The sequence below is a fragment of the Marmota flaviventris genome, chromosome 2 (genome assembly GCF_047511675.1).
Source record: "Marmota flaviventris isolate mMarFla1 chromosome 2, mMarFla1.hap1, whole genome shotgun sequence".
NCBI lineage: Eukaryota > Metazoa > Chordata > Mammalia > Rodentia > Sciuridae > Marmota > Marmota flaviventris.
This window is the reverse complement of record NC_092499.1, coordinates 191,105,933-191,120,815: the sequence shown is the minus strand read 5'-3', so window position 1 is coordinate 191,120,815 and position 14,883 is coordinate 191,105,933. Positions and strand designations below refer to the sequence as shown.

The 14,883-nt window shown below is 57.8% G+C and overlaps 1 protein-coding gene across 1 annotated transcript in view; it reads right to left on the bottom strand.

Moving 5' to 3' along the window:
- Positions 1–14,453, bottom strand: part of Bmp7 (bone morphogenetic protein 7) — a 68,913-nt gene extending 54,460 nt beyond the window's left edge. The window contains exon 1 of the mRNA XM_027946451.2: positions 14,036–14,453. Within this exon, the coding sequence (XP_027802252.2) occupies positions 14,036–14,453 (418 nt within the window). The remainder of the gene's footprint in view (positions 1–14,035) is intronic.
- Between the last annotated feature and the right edge of the window lie 430 nt (positions 14,454–14,883).

Below are 14,883 nucleotides of genomic sequence, written 5' to 3'. Positions count from 1 at the left end.
ATCAGGGGCTGGAAATCGGCTAGGCCTCCATTTGTCTGTGCATACAGTGGAGCCAAATCATGCACACACTTCCTAAATCCACCAACATACAACACAGCACACACCCCAGAGGGAGAGAAAAAACTTAAATGGTTTAAATGCAGCCACCCAAGCAGCACGTCCAGCCTGTGTACCTCACCTCCCGCTGCGTAGGCTCCAGGGCATTTCTACAGCTTCCCCTCCTCCCCTGTGGCAAGAGCTATCCTCATGAACCTGTTCAGCCCACGAGACAAGAAGTCTTCTAGTTACCTCAGGGAAACCAGGCCAAGAAGGAGAGCTCTTTGGACCCTTCTCCTCCTGCTGCCTTGAATGTGAGATTGGATGAGGATGCAATGCCTGGAGCTGTGGCAGCTATCTTATATCCAAGGGTTGGCTGGTTGGAGGACCTGGGCTTGGGGGAAGCTGGTGGCTACCTGGATGGAATCACTGAGCTCTACCCTAAACTTGCACTCACGCCCCTGAAGACCTGCTGTTTTGGGGGACAATGATGTGCTTGTGTGCTGAAGCCGCCCCAGGTGTGTGACCCGCAGTGAAGAAGCCCTAAATGAGCCACTGCTCCTCTGCACAGAAGTTGGCATGGGCACCTCGTGATGTCTCCAGAGGGTGACCGTCAGCGGCCATCACTGTGGTGGATCCCTAAGAACCACCTGGAGGAGGAAGGCTTTGTGCGTGGCTTTGGAGGTTTCATCCGTGGCCACAGCTCCGATGCTCTGAGGTGAGACAGAAGGTCACAGGGAAGGCGGGCGGAGAGCGGCCAGCTCGCGGCAGTGGAGCCTGGGACAAGGCACAGTCCCCAGGGAAGGCCCCAGCGACCACGCCCTCCAGCGAGGTCCCACCCCTCCAGTGTCCACCCCCTCCAGTGGTCCCCTCAGCCTTGACCCCTCCATGGAATGACCCACTGACCAGCCCAGAGTCCTCATGACCCCGTCGCTTCCCCACATCCCTGGCGCTGAACGCCGCTGCCCTGAGAACCAAGCCTTCAACTCGAGAGCCTTGGGGGACACTCCAGGTCCAAACCGTGACAGGGCAGCTCCAGGGTGTGGGGAGAAGGCTTTGGTGCCACGTGGCCTGAGCTTGGAGACAAGCAGCAAGAAGGACCTTCCATGCAGGGGCCCAGGAGGGAGCAGATGCCCGGGGCACAGAGGGTCGATCTCACTCCGCCCGCTCGGTCCTGCCCCCACTGTCAGCCTGGACCCTGGGGCGGGGGCGCACAGCGCTGTGTCAATGCCCTGGCCCTTGCCCAGGTCCACGGCGGGAACTGAGAAATGACATCACACAGGCTTCCAGACAAGAGGCTTCTCAGGGACACGCAGAGCCTCGAGGACGAGGCCACACTGACCTCCCAGGACTCAGAGGGCGGAGAAACAGCCCAGGACACCGTCACTTCCCAGGCGGGCCTGGAAGGCGCCCTGCAGCGGACCAAGGCGCAGCCCCCTGGCCCTGGGAGCACCCAACCCCAAGCGCCCCCTGCAGTGGTGCCAAGCCCCTTCCCCCCACAATCTCATGGAGCCCATCTGCCTGAGCCCGAGCCCCCTGGCAACTGAGGGGCACTGAGGCCCAGAGCACACCGTCCCCCTCAGTCACACACCAGTGACCTGGACTCCTGGGCAGACAGGACTGCCGTCCCCAAAGCTGGGAAAGCCACTGGTCATCCTGATCCCATTTCCTCACACTCAAAATAAATAGGGCATCACGCCATCAGAGTGGCTGGTGCAGGTGGCCCTCACTGAGGTCAGAGAGAGGGCGAGGTCCAGGTCAGGGAGTGGAGGGGACCTGGACATGCCACCCCCAAGTCAGAGGACAATAACCCAAGAGACGAGGAGGAACCTGGGCGATATTCCAGGGGAACCCCACTCATGGAGTGTTTAAAGAGTCTGAATGTGACAGGGTCCTGAGCCTGAATATGACAGGGCCCTGGGGTAGCGGGGACACCTAGAGAAGGTCTGGTGGCTCCTATGGATCTAGGTCCATTGCTGAGGAACAGATCTGAGTCCACAGGAGCTGGCCATCTAGCACAGCGGGCCTCTGGCCCTCCACAGCTCCCCGCCTGCCTCAGGACCTGTCCATTCCCCTTTTAGCCAGTGTCACAGCTGGGAGGGCCACCACAGACCCACATCCCCAGAGACAGGTGGCGCCCAGGGCTCCCATCATATACACAGCCTACGATGTCCCCTACACGGCTGCCAGGGAGCTAGGTAGGCACCAGCATGCGGCGTAGTGACGGCAGGCAGCCAGGGCTGATGCCACAGGTCCCACGAGGCCTGTGGCCCCAGGGAATGGGGGTCTGCACCACACCAGAGCCAGGCACCACATCCCCCCCAGGGGAGAAACCAGGACTCCAGCTCAATGACTTGCCCAAGGTCACGGGGTTGACCGGAGGCAGAGGTAGGATTCTAACCAGGTGGTCAGACCCAGCGCCTCAGTCCTGATGCCTACCTGAGCCCCTGTTCCTGGCCACACACAGGGAAGGGCCTGGACCAAGCAGAGGTGGGCACCGCGGGGATGCCCACGGCCCACAGGGGACTCCTGGGCCCTCTCCAGAGAGAAGTGAGCCAGAAAGGCAAGCCCAGGGGGCCAGGCCACAAAGGACCAAAGGGCAGATGAAGTCACCACCACGGGTAGGGGACAGGGATCCTCAGGGGCCCACACTGACCCCTCAGGGCCCTGGGCATCAGACAGCCCCACAAATCCACTCTGCCCTGCGGCTGCAGAGCAGAGGAGCCCCAGAGAGCAGCTCGGCAGCCACGGGGACACCTGCACCTAGAGCCCCGTGTGTGGACTTCCTGTCCTCTCCCTGTGCAATGTCCACCTCCTTTTGACAGTTTATCACAAACTGCACTGGGCTCCCCGGCTACTAAACCAGGCAGCGGCTAAGGTGGCCCACAGCCGCGAACCACCGCCAGCAGGTCCCCTGCCTTGAGCAGCTTCCGCCTGAAGGAGCCGCAGGCCCGGAGGGGAGGTGGGAAAGACCCCCTCTGCCGCCCCTGCCCAGCCCCCCAGGACCCTGGCCCCAGGGAGCACGATGAGGGGGAGCTGCCCAGCTTCCCTCAGGGAAGGCTGAGGGGAGCCAGAGGGGCCACCCCGTGTGTCCATGATGGTCTTTCGGGCGGAAGGTGCAGGAAACCCCTGGGGTCCCAGGAGCAGAGGACAACCCGGGCCTCCCTCGGTCTCAGGGTGTTCCGGGCAGGACAGGGCTGCGTCCGTCCAGGGCTGCTGTGTCCACTGGGCCCCATCCCTCCGCAGGAGCCACTCTTCCCGCTCGGCACAGGCAAAGCCTCCCCAGAGGACCCCAGTGGAGGGAGAAAGGCGTCCCCCAGCTCTGGTTCTCAGTGGGGGCCACCGTCCCCGGGTGTGACTGTCCCCAGGGCATATCTGCAGTGTCTGGCAGGGGTGCAGCTGGCGCCTAGGGCAGAGGCCAGGGATGCCACTGAGCACCCCACAATGCAAAGGCACCTCACCCCACCCCCAGAACACCTGGCTAAAGTGTCCCCTGTGACTTCCTAACAAGGCAGGCCGCTTCCAAGTCCCTGGGTCCCGGCCCCGTGCCACCTCCCCCCTGCCCCCTCCCCACTGAATGTGACGACCGACGATGAGGAGCCGGGTCCAGTGGGCACAGGCAAGTAGCTCCATTTATGGTTTCCTCCGAGAGGAAACGACAGGCCAGCGCCTCGGTCCCATAAACATTTACTAGCCCTGGAAGGTTCTGAGGCCCGCTGCCATTTTTTAAGGGCTTCTCTTTTGAGGTCAAGTCAGTCAGAAACTGGAACTTGAGAAGGGGATGATGGTGGGGGGCATTCACAAAGTTCAGGGCCAGGAGGGAGACGGAGACCCCCAGGCTCTCCCCACCCGTGAACAAAAGCTGCTTCCCATCGGGCGTCTCACCAACGAGAGGGAGTTTTAAAGGTCCCAGGGCCCCGCATGTGGGGTTCCCTTGCTCTCACAGAGTCCCCGTCATGTTAATGGGGCTGAAGATGGACTCACTGTGGGCCTGTGGGGCCCAGTGCCCATGTCTGCTGCAGGACTGGCCCTCGTGCCCCCGGCTTTGGAAACAGCACGCCCCAGAACCTCAGGACACTCAGGCTGCGTCCTGCCGCCTCCCGCAGAGGGGTTTTCTGGTCTGCTGGGCCTGGAAAAGCTTCATCACAAAGAAGAATGCAGAGGGAAACCTCGCCAAGACCCAGGTGCCATAACCAGGGTTGCTCCCTTCTCATTTCTAGACGAGCTCTCTGTCTTGGGAAAGCTTTGGATTTACGAGGAAGTGGCAAAGACAGAGCATAGAGTGGTCCCACGTGCGCACCTTTCCCCAAGAGGCACGTCTTCCGTAAACAGGGCATTTGTCAAAACTAAGCAATCGGCACCGGCGTCACATCAGCCAAACCACAGGCTCTTTTCAGCTGGCACCAGTCTTTCCACTGATGTCCCTGTTCGGTTCCAAGATCCGGCCCAGGATACCACACTGCACTTCCTTTTTTTATTATTAAAAGAAAGAAAACTTGACAGGCCCAGACGGAGTCTGTCTAGGACCTCTCCTCACCTGCTCCCTCGCCCACCTCCCCAGAGGCTGCTGTCACCCTGGAGAGAAAGGGTCCTTCCACCTAGGCCTCCTGGCAGGTCCACCAAGAGCAGGCAGTGGCCTGTAGTGCCCTGGGTGCGTGTTCAGGTGACGGATGTCACATTTGCTTTCTCTCAACCTCCTGTTTTGAGTCTACCTAGATAAATAAACAGGAGGCCCCTGCCTCGGGAGCACTCTATGGCATTGCTCCCCAGACCTGCACCGGTTCCCCCTCCAGTCCCTGCTCAGGGACAGCCGACCCATGGCCACTGTATGAATACCAGCCACAGGCGGCAGGTGTTCCAGGGCGCAGGGGAGGCCCTTCCTGTGTCTCTCCCACGCAGAGTCTTGAGGCACGGCTATTAAGTGCCCATCGACAGCTGCCTCTGGAATTTCCCCACGGAGGGGTGTGAGGTGCACAGAGGGGCCCACACGTGGGCGGGCAGGGCCTCTGCCCTGACATCTATTTCCAAGCCATAAAGACAGAGGGGAGAGGCGTCATCACAGAAGGATGGGTGACCAGACGGAGAGGGGGCCTGCTTATCTTCACCTCAGTCACCAGAACATTCTAGAGGCCAAGGTCATGGGAGGGGCTTCGTTCCCAGGGTCTCCTCCACTCCCCTCCCTGTTTGCACAGCCCCACCCGGTCAGGGGGACAGAGTAAAGGCTCTGTCTTCAGCAAGAGCTGGACTCACATGAACGCTGCCCGCCACACCCAACTGGGCTGCTGCAGACCCCACCTCCCTAGGACAGGAGGGACCTTGCTCACCCTCTTCCCTAGCACCATCCCCTACTGCAGTGGCTTAGGACATGACGGGGTCCAGTGCCCATGTCCGCGTCTACATCCAGCCACACAAGACCCTGTGTGGCTGGAAAGAGCCTGGGAGGCCCAGGCAGCCTAAGCAGGTCTCCATCGCGGGCGAAGGTGCGTCGAGGAGGAAACCACCCAGTCCGTCTGGAGGAAGCCGCCGTGGCCTGGGTCTCCAGGACCACACCGCACAGGGCTCCTGCCTCCGAGCAGAGCGCCTGGCCCAGGCTGAAGCCCCCTCTGCTGAGTGACAGGGCCTAAAGGGGCCAGGCATTCCCGAGCGGGAACGGAGAGAAGCTTTCCTCTGGAACCACGTGAGTACCCGTGAGATGGAAGCTTCCAGAAACACTGGTCTCCAAAAGGGGTATGAGTCCTTGGGGGAAGGCAAGAGGGCTCCATTGGATGCAGGAAAAAATTACAATTGTTAAATAAATACGAAAAATGACAGACATCATGGAAATCTACCAGCTCAGTGTCAACACGCTGCCAAGCCGAAGGCTAGACCGGGGAACAGGGACCTTGTCTGTGAAACGCAGGGAACAGCAGGGCTCCCCTTTCCACTGCACCCCCCACACCTGCGCCCCGTACCTGCCTGCGCCCAGTGACCGGCCCAGTAACCACCACCCTTCCCCCACCCTTCCCAGCCCAGACCGAAGTCTCCGGCCACCTGGAGCGTCATTCCCACCTGTTCCCTCTGGAGTCAAACCAGTGACACGCTCAGGACCCGAGCTTGCCCTCATTGCCAAAGCAGGGGGCAGGGGGCCACTCTGGGTGGAGCTGTAACTTGAGCCATGGAAACCCACCTCTGTGACCACCAGACACTGAGGCTGTGGGCGTCTTGTCACCACTTCAGTGATACTGACTAGAAATAGCTCAAAAATCATCCAAATTGGGGGCCAGGCCTTGAGCTTGACGGTTGATCCCAAACTGCTAAACATGGAGTAGAAAGGAAGCCAAGGGCATCCCATCCCGCTGCGAATTTTAGGGACCACAAAGGAAATTAAACTAACACTGTTTGTTCTTTAAAACGGCATCTGTTACGACGCCACGCGCCTCTCGCCACCATCAGTCAGCGTCGTATTAATTCCTTAAGAATCTGTATGGCTCCTCTTCAGGACCCCTGCCTCATCGTCCGTCGTCACCGGAGCTTTATGAAGTAGAAAGGACAGCAACACGGTGTGGGGACCCAGGTTACTCAGGGTGCACTCTCAAAGGTTCACTAGTGGGACGCAGAATCAGACACAAAGGACGCTGCCCAGGATGTCCTCGTCCCATCGACGCACGGAGAGCCGACAGCGGGAGCCTCCTCCGCCAGCCTGAGCAGGGAGCGAGGATGTCTGGGAAACCCCCTCGGGGAAGAGACCCCGACCACAGGCCAGCGCACAGCCACAGAGCCCACCAGACACCTCAGGGGCCGTGTGCGAGGTCACCGGGCGCTGAGCGCGGGGACCCTTAGGTGCAGTGCCAGGCGAGGCGCTCAGAGCTTCTGTTTTGCTTTGTATTTTTGCCAAATGACATGAACGTCAGAAAGAGCTGGGATTACAAGACAGCGCAGGCCTCGGTCCCAGGCCTCAAAACAGGCGAGTCCTCGCGCTGGGAACCGGTGCAAGTTCTCATCCAGAGCCAAACTGAATTAAGGCAGACAACAAAAGCCTGACCCTGGAAAGCTACTGGGGAGATACAGACCTGACCCCTGCAGCCTGGACTCACGGAGTCATTTTCTCAGACAGCACAGGAGAGCGGAGGGTCCCAGGCAGCCGGAGAGAGCAGGCCCCGTGCAGGGCTCAGGCCCCGGAGCCACACAGGGCCTCGCCCTTGTCCCCCAGCCCTGCTGCAGGCACCTGCTCAGGTGGGAAGTAGAAGTGCGGGTCGCTCCCCAAAGGGAACAGCTGCGGCACTCGGACCAGTGTCCAGAAAGGGGCGGGAAGAAATTCTCAGTAATGCGATTTTTCGTTTTGGAATCACTTCCTATTCACAGGTGCAATGATAATACAGAGAGAGCCCAAGTGCCAACTTCCTCAGTTTCAGTCCTCAAGCCCTGAAAACTTGAAATGCCCATCAATGCTAAAATGGAGAGAGTCGGCATTACACTCTGTTCATCTTCAAAAGAGTTTGGTGTCCGTCTGAATTTCATCGCTCTCTGAAAGAGGAGGGAAGCGCAGTTTGGACACAACTGAAGGGCTACTTTCTTGACATCTTTAAAATAACCTGAGTAGCTTAACCTCAGTATTTTAAGAGTAAGTAATTCAAGACTGAAAAATATGGACCCACATATCAAAGCCAAGCTTGATCTGGCCACCCCAATAAGAGCTACCACTGATAGTGCCCTACTCTGCGCACGGGTGATACAATTTGCGCTTCTTCAGTATCTGTTGAGAAGGAGATTACGAACCAGCTTTTAGAAAGGGAGGAGACAAACTCAGAGATGTTAAGTAACTTGCCCAAGGTCACACAGCTAATAGGCAACCAGTGGAAACAGACACGAGGGTTTAAACTGTCTACAGAGAATCACTGTGGATGCCATTCCATTCTCCCTGCCAAACCACACCCACGGCTGTCACCAAGAACTTCCGTTACACGGCAGTGAAACCCCCCAACCCCCCACTCCATATATCACCCAGAATTAGCTGCAAAGTGTCAGGAAACTTGGCCAGGCAGCCCCAAGCATCGGCGAGGACTGGAAGCCTTCACTGTGAAGCCCTTTATAGAAAGCCGCGGTTGGCAGCCCCCGCGGCTGCATGGGAACAAATTAACATTGGCATTCCAAACACAGGAAAGGAAGGAAATTGGAAACACAGTCTATACTTGGCCAGGCCTTTGAAATACTGTACCATGCTACCGACATCAATTAATGAAAAGCAGGGCTGTGCTGAGAGGCTCTGGTTTGGAAATGCATTAACACACGTTAAACATGTTTGTACAGGAACCGGATTATAAGCACCCTGGCTCCAAAACAATAAAGCAATTACCCTAAAACTGGTGCTCCCTCCAGTCGCCATTAATTCAATCCACTCCACGCGGATCAGCGCAGGCTTTGCGCCGCTCCCCACAACGCCTTCCGACACCAATGTTGAAAGGACAGTGTGGCACACACTACCCTGGGCTTGACGTCAGGAAGTGTCAGACTCCGGGCACGCCTAACACCCCCATCATAAACACTCCCCCGGGTGGGGGTGCGGGGCAGCTCTGGGGCTCACTGGCAGTGCCCTCTCACTTGGGGTTCGAGCGATTTTTTCGTGGAGAAGGTTAACGACGAAATGTCTGTTCCCCATTAAGAAATACCGAGTTGCATTTTTGTCAAATAGTATTTGTCAAATGCCATTTGCTGCAAAACCCGGAATTCCATCCCAGCTGAGCACAGAGCTCTCGGCAACTGGCTCCCATAACAGCCGCGGCTGTACACGGGATCATTTGCAGTGAGCAAGCCCTCCTGCCTGGATAAACGGTTGCAGGGATTGGGAAGGAAAACTCTGTGATAAATAGAGCACTCTGCCCCGGGCTGCCCAGCACGCAGGACCCACAGGCTGGCAGCACAGACTCACAGGCAACGCAGAGCAAGCACCCACTTCTCAGTTTGCAAAACTGCTAGGGGAAAGGATCTTAGACGGGTGAGGGGGGTCCAGTATTTGACCTGCCAGGGAAAGAATCTGCCAATCTCTGGCAAGCCCAGCCTCCCCATGACAGGGCTCTGAAGACATACCCACCTGCGACCTGGCATCTGGGACCCAAGCCCCAGATGTCACCCGCGTCTCCTCCCTGCTCCGTCATCCCGATGACGTCAGCCCTCAAGTCCACAACGATCTGGGATCCATCAGGCTGGAGCCGTTGGGGTGTGTAAAGCTAAATGTGTTATCATTTTCACCACAAATTAACAGTTTCTATGTAAATATTGGTATTTCCTCACCCCACGGAGGCAAGGGAGGCGCAATGGCACCAGCGCATTTGATTTAAACTAATTAAAAGCAGAGGGTCGTGCAACTCAATATATTGATTTTACCAGTGGGGCTTAAATCTTTCATAATAAGTGTACACAGCTGCAGCACTCCCCGCCACCAGCTCCAAGGCTAATCCTCACATTCCTGCTGACAATAACATGACAGGTCCCACACATCCCTGCCTGTGCCCTCACCCAGCGACACTGCCACAGCGCATTAAGACGAAGCTTTGCAGCAGCAACGCCAAGAAACCAGCGTGTCGACAGCCCCCCACTAACTCCCAGGACTGAACTCAAGAAATGACCGCAGCCAGCAGTTTGGTGCAAAGGGCTCCCCATCCCCAGCGTGCAATGCCTGGGCAGGCTGGGGAAGGGCGGAGGAGGGCAGCATTAGGACACTCTGATGCTCACCATGGGCCAAATATGACCTTACTGAGGGGGGGGAGGGCGAGATATTAAAGCGATACGCGTGATCAATCAACTTACACGGGACTCTCCCTGGAATGAAATCATCACTTGCCTCCGAGTTCAGCGGACATGTGATATTCGCTCACATCGCAGGCATGCCGGTGGTCAGGGGATCGTCCACCAGCTGTGTTTATCTGGGCGAAGGCTTGATGTGTCTGCCGCACCAAGGTGAGGCCTGAATCTCAGCTCTCACCAGCTGCATCTCAGAAGAGCTTCCCTCTCTGTGGATGCAAAGAATCATCCCCCTTCGCTGCCCCGGAACCAGCTCTTATCTGGGCCTTTGGGTGGGATGAGAGCATTGACGACCCGGAGTTAAAAACCCAAACCAGCCATCCAAGCTGGCATCCAGGGCTCAGGCGGACCTTGCCTTGATTCCAGGAGGCAAATACACAGAAGATCCAAAAAGTTCAAATCTGGGTCACATATATCCTTGGGAAAAGGGGAAGGGGGGGGAGAATCTTTGATTTATATAAGCAGGAAAATGAGGTTTAAAAGAAGTGATTTTGAAAGGGTTACTAAAAACACAGCTGTTGGTACACTCCTGTAGCAAGAAGGAGAGGAAGAAAGAAGAGGAAAGCCTGTGTGACATCTATATTAACCTTTGGCTGCTTACCAGGGAGGGCCGCGCAGGGCTGGAATGCGGAGCAGCCCCTTCCAAATTCTAACACAAGCCAGGTTACAGCTGCAGATGCCTGCGGCCATGCGCACGGAGCACTCCCTGAAGGACGTTTCTAAACTGTAACAGAATCTTTCTCTAATACTCTACAGTGGTAGGGCCTGTTCCGAAGGGGCAAAAGGAGACCTCGTAATGCCAAACACTTGTCAACAAAAAGGATAGCCAGATGGTATAAAGCAAAACTCAGAACTGCACGCCCTTCCCCTCCTCTCAGGCTGCATTAACAAAAGCCACTTTTATACGCTGACTCCAATAATGATAGGTTTCCAACTTTCTCCTTTTTTTTTTCTCCAATTTAGCTTCGAAGATTAAACAAATTTCATTCCTTCATAACCTGACCCAGAGATAAACACGAGTTGCACACCCCATTGCCAGCCGGGGTCCTCAGAAGATTCCAAACAGAGCTAATGGGTTTCTCCAAAGAAAGAGTGGGGAGGACTCAGAGTTCGAGAGGCAGTCCGCAGGGTTGCCATCGCCTGGGGACTCTTTAAGAGAGGGTAGCCTGTTTTGAATTCCAAAATTAAGTCTACACAGAGGAGTCAGGGGCTTGTTAATCCAAACCAGTTTACAAATCTTGCCATTGAACTTAAGGGGGCCAGGCTGGGAGGAGGTGAGCCCCCTCCTGTAGCTCAGCTGGAGTCCCACAGGGCTTGCTCACACCCTGATCTTTGTCATGGGTGCAGCCTAAAGTTCCCACTCCCAGCACCTGGTTTTGTCGTAAAATCTCCCCTCTAGTTTAGATCCCGCTCAGCCTGGCAAAAAGCTCGGATTCCAAGAACGACTTATAGGAACAAAAACCAGTTTGGCTGCAGACAGAGGAAGAATAAAGGCACCAGGTCTGCAAAAGCCTTCAGAATCCAGGCAGGGGTCCCCAGGCAGGCAGCCTGGCCGGGCAGCAGAGGTATGCCGGAGGGGGAGGGGCAGCAGAGTAAGTCAGCCGCCCCCCCAAGACCCTCATGGTGGGCCCAAGAAATCCTCCCTATGGTAACAAGCCGGGGCTGGACACAAACATGTGGAACTTTCTCACTCTTAGGGACAACGTGAGAATAAACTTGGCCTTAGAAAACGTTGCATGTTGCAGGTCAACAGGATTGGCAGTCCCAGGAAAGACATGCCCTTCCTCAGCAAACCCAGCAGACTCATCCCACCCCCCACCCCTCTCCTAACTGTCACCCCCAAATCCCTCTTATGGAGAAATTTCAAGTCATGCACAACAGAAAGAACAGGCAGTTAGTTAAATCCTGGGCAGAAATTAAAGGCCACCCTTGGGGGCACCTACCGGAAGCCTCTTGCCAAACGGCAGCCCAGGTCTTCCCCTAACTAATTACCTTGAGTTTAGGGACAGAGTGGAAAAGAAAATAAGGTCAGTGTGTGCTGTTAAAAGCCACTCTGCCATCTAATTTGGAGTGATGTTCCAGAAAGCGGGACCTGAGAAAGTCAGGACCGTCCCACAAAGCCCAAAGCCAGCCCGACTGATTAAGAGGCTCAGACAAGCTGGTCTTTGTCCTTTCAAGATGAAAGAAATGGATTCAAAGGTGGTGTACAGCCAGAGGAGGAAAACCACCCAGCTATGGCCTGCCCAAGCAAGTCCCAGCTTGCTCCCAAAGCCTTGGGGGGAGCAACAGGCCCTGCCCCCAAAGTTCCCAGGAGTACCCAGTTAGCAGCCTGGTCCTTCTCTGGGATGCAGAGCCCAGGTCCCACCACACCGCAGGTCCAGAAGCACCAGAGCACTATTTGAGCTGGGTTTGCAGAGCCTGCTACAGAAGCCAGGGATTACAAATACTTTTTTAATGACCCTAGCCAGGCTCTGAATGCATCCACTGGGACCTGCTGTGTTCAATGAGAGTCACAGGACTTAAGCAGAAGAGGAGATGCCATAAATACACGCCTGCCCCCCCCCACCTTCCCCAGGAAAGGACTCTCCTCAACCCTGGCCTCAGGAGAACTACAGAACTCTGACATTCATTATTGTATTGATATGCATGTATTTAGAATTCTTCTTTCGTTTTGGCTATGGCTAATAAATACACAGGTTAAAATCTCACAAAGACAACAGCACGGACAGTGAAAAATCAGACCCAAGCTCCCACCACCCTAAGCCCCGCCCCCAGCCCAGTAAAATCTCTCTCCAGTTCACCCTGTCCTCTTCCAGTGGAGCAGGGATGATGTAGGAGAGCAAGTGTCACCTCACTAGCCCGCACTTTGCGCTTTCCCATACATTTTGGAAGACTGCTGTAAACTAGGTCATAGGGGGCTGCCTCATTCTTACCTGGTTGCTTTAGTGTCAACCTTCAGTTACTCTGGCAACTCATCCTCCCCCACCCCTTGCTTGCTGAACCTCATTTCACTATTTGATTTTGACTATTATTAAGGACAGACAATGGGCTCCCGGGAACCCCAGGGACCTTATCTGGAATGGAAGCCTCCAGGCGGACCCGCGCTTCCCGGAGCGCCCCCTCCACGCCCCAGGTGCCCAGCGTGGGGCTCCGAGCAACATTATTTCCAAGTTGACACAGCGCCCGTGGGCGTGTTTGCCTTCTTGACTTAGTTCGGGGTTTTCGCAGCAAGCTACACAAGTAGAATGAAAGAGGCTCAGGAAGCAGCACTATCCGCGGGCGCGTTATCTCGGAAACCAAATATTTGATCTTCAGTCCTACAGCGCGCTGCCGGGGGTTAGTTTGAGCGAGTCCGGTGAACACGCAGCAAAGAGGGAGGGGGAGCCACCCGGGCGCGCTGCAGCCCCAGCCTCACGTCCCGGGGTCCTTGAGGCTGGGGTCGGGAACCAGGCCCCCCAGCCACCCCCGCGGCGGCTGCTCGGAGATCCCGCGCCACTCCAGGGCTAAAACCCGTGGTTTGCGCGCCACACGTGATAAACGCTGAAAATGGATTCTGCCCGCCCGGGACCTATCATTAAATATTTAAAATAGCTCGCAATGGCAACGTTTCTTCCCCAGCTCCAGCCAAGAGAGCTGAGGTGGGCGCCCGGCGGCTGGGCGAGGGGCCGGAGGCGCTCGGGGCGCGCAGCAGGCTAAGGCGGACGCACCGCGAGGGAGCAGGTAGGGCTTGCCCGGCGGGGAGGGCAGTGCGACGCCCGCGATGCCCCGGCCAGGCAGGCCTCCTAGGGGTCGAGGAGGGGCCGGAAGGCAGCTTCGCCGAAAAGGGCCCTTTAAATCCAGGTAGCGCGGGCCGCGCGGGCCCGGGACAGCTCACATGACCCAGCCCGGCTCTTTGAACTGAGCCGCGGCGGGGCGGGCGGGCGCCTCCTGCCCAGGAGATGGGCCGACGGCATAATGCCGAGGAGACTTCGGACCGATCCCTTCCTCCTAGTAACCCCCACAGACCAAGTTGAGCCCGGCCCTCACTACCTGGGGTGGGGTAGGGGGGCGCTCAGCTTGGAGTCCACTGGGGCCCGGGGTGGGAGACCCTCGGTCAGGCACTGCGGTTTTGCAAACGGCCAGGAATGGAAAGATGGGCGGGCTGGAAGTAAGAAGAGGTCCCCTCCCTGTCCCAAAGCGTCCCTGACACAGATGCACACCCCTCCCTCCTGCCCTCACTCACCGAGGTTGACGAAGCTCATGACCATGTCGGCGTCGGTGAGGAAGTGGCTATCTTGCAGGCTGGCCAGAGGGGGGCCTTGGGTACTGAAGACGGCCTTGTACGGGTAGGAGAAGCCTTGGCCGTCGGGCCCGCCGCCCTCCTCCACCGCCATGGCATTGTACAGGTCCAGCATGAACATGGGCGCAGAGTTGTGCTTGCCCTGGAGGTGGGGGCGCGGGCGATGGGGCAAGCCCAAGATGGAGAGGATCTCACGCTGCATCTCCCGTCGCTCCTGGCTGCGGAGGCGCCGGTGGATGAAGCTTGAGTGCACCTCGTTGTCCAGGCTGAAGTCGGCCAGGGCGGAGCGCAGCAAGAACAGAGGCGCCCAGAGCGCCACTAACCTGTGTGGCGCCGCAGCGCGCAGCGAGCGCACGTGCATCGCGCCGATTCTACGCGCGATCCGGGCTCGCGGCACCCCGGCCCGCGCCGCCCCAGGTGGCAGAGCGGGTAGGCGGCGGTCCGCGCCGCTCGGTCACTTGCTGCAGACGGGCCCCGCTGCGCCCGCGCCAGACATGGCCACTCCCCGGCCGGCTGAGCTCTGCCCGGACCCCCGCCCCTTGCTCGGCGCTGGTCCGGGGCCCCTCGCGCCGCACTTGCCGGGACGCACCGCAGGGCTTGGAAACCAGCTCCAGCGAGCGAGCGAGAGAGCGAGGAGGCGGGCGCGGGTGGGAGGAGCAGCCAGCAAACCTAAAAGTCCGGAGAGCGAGTGCCGGGGAGGCAGAGAGGCGGCGGCGATCGAGCGCTCCTTCCTCCGGCTCCTCTCCCGCCCTCGCCCTCGGGCGCGGGCGACCCACCCTCTTCCGACCTCT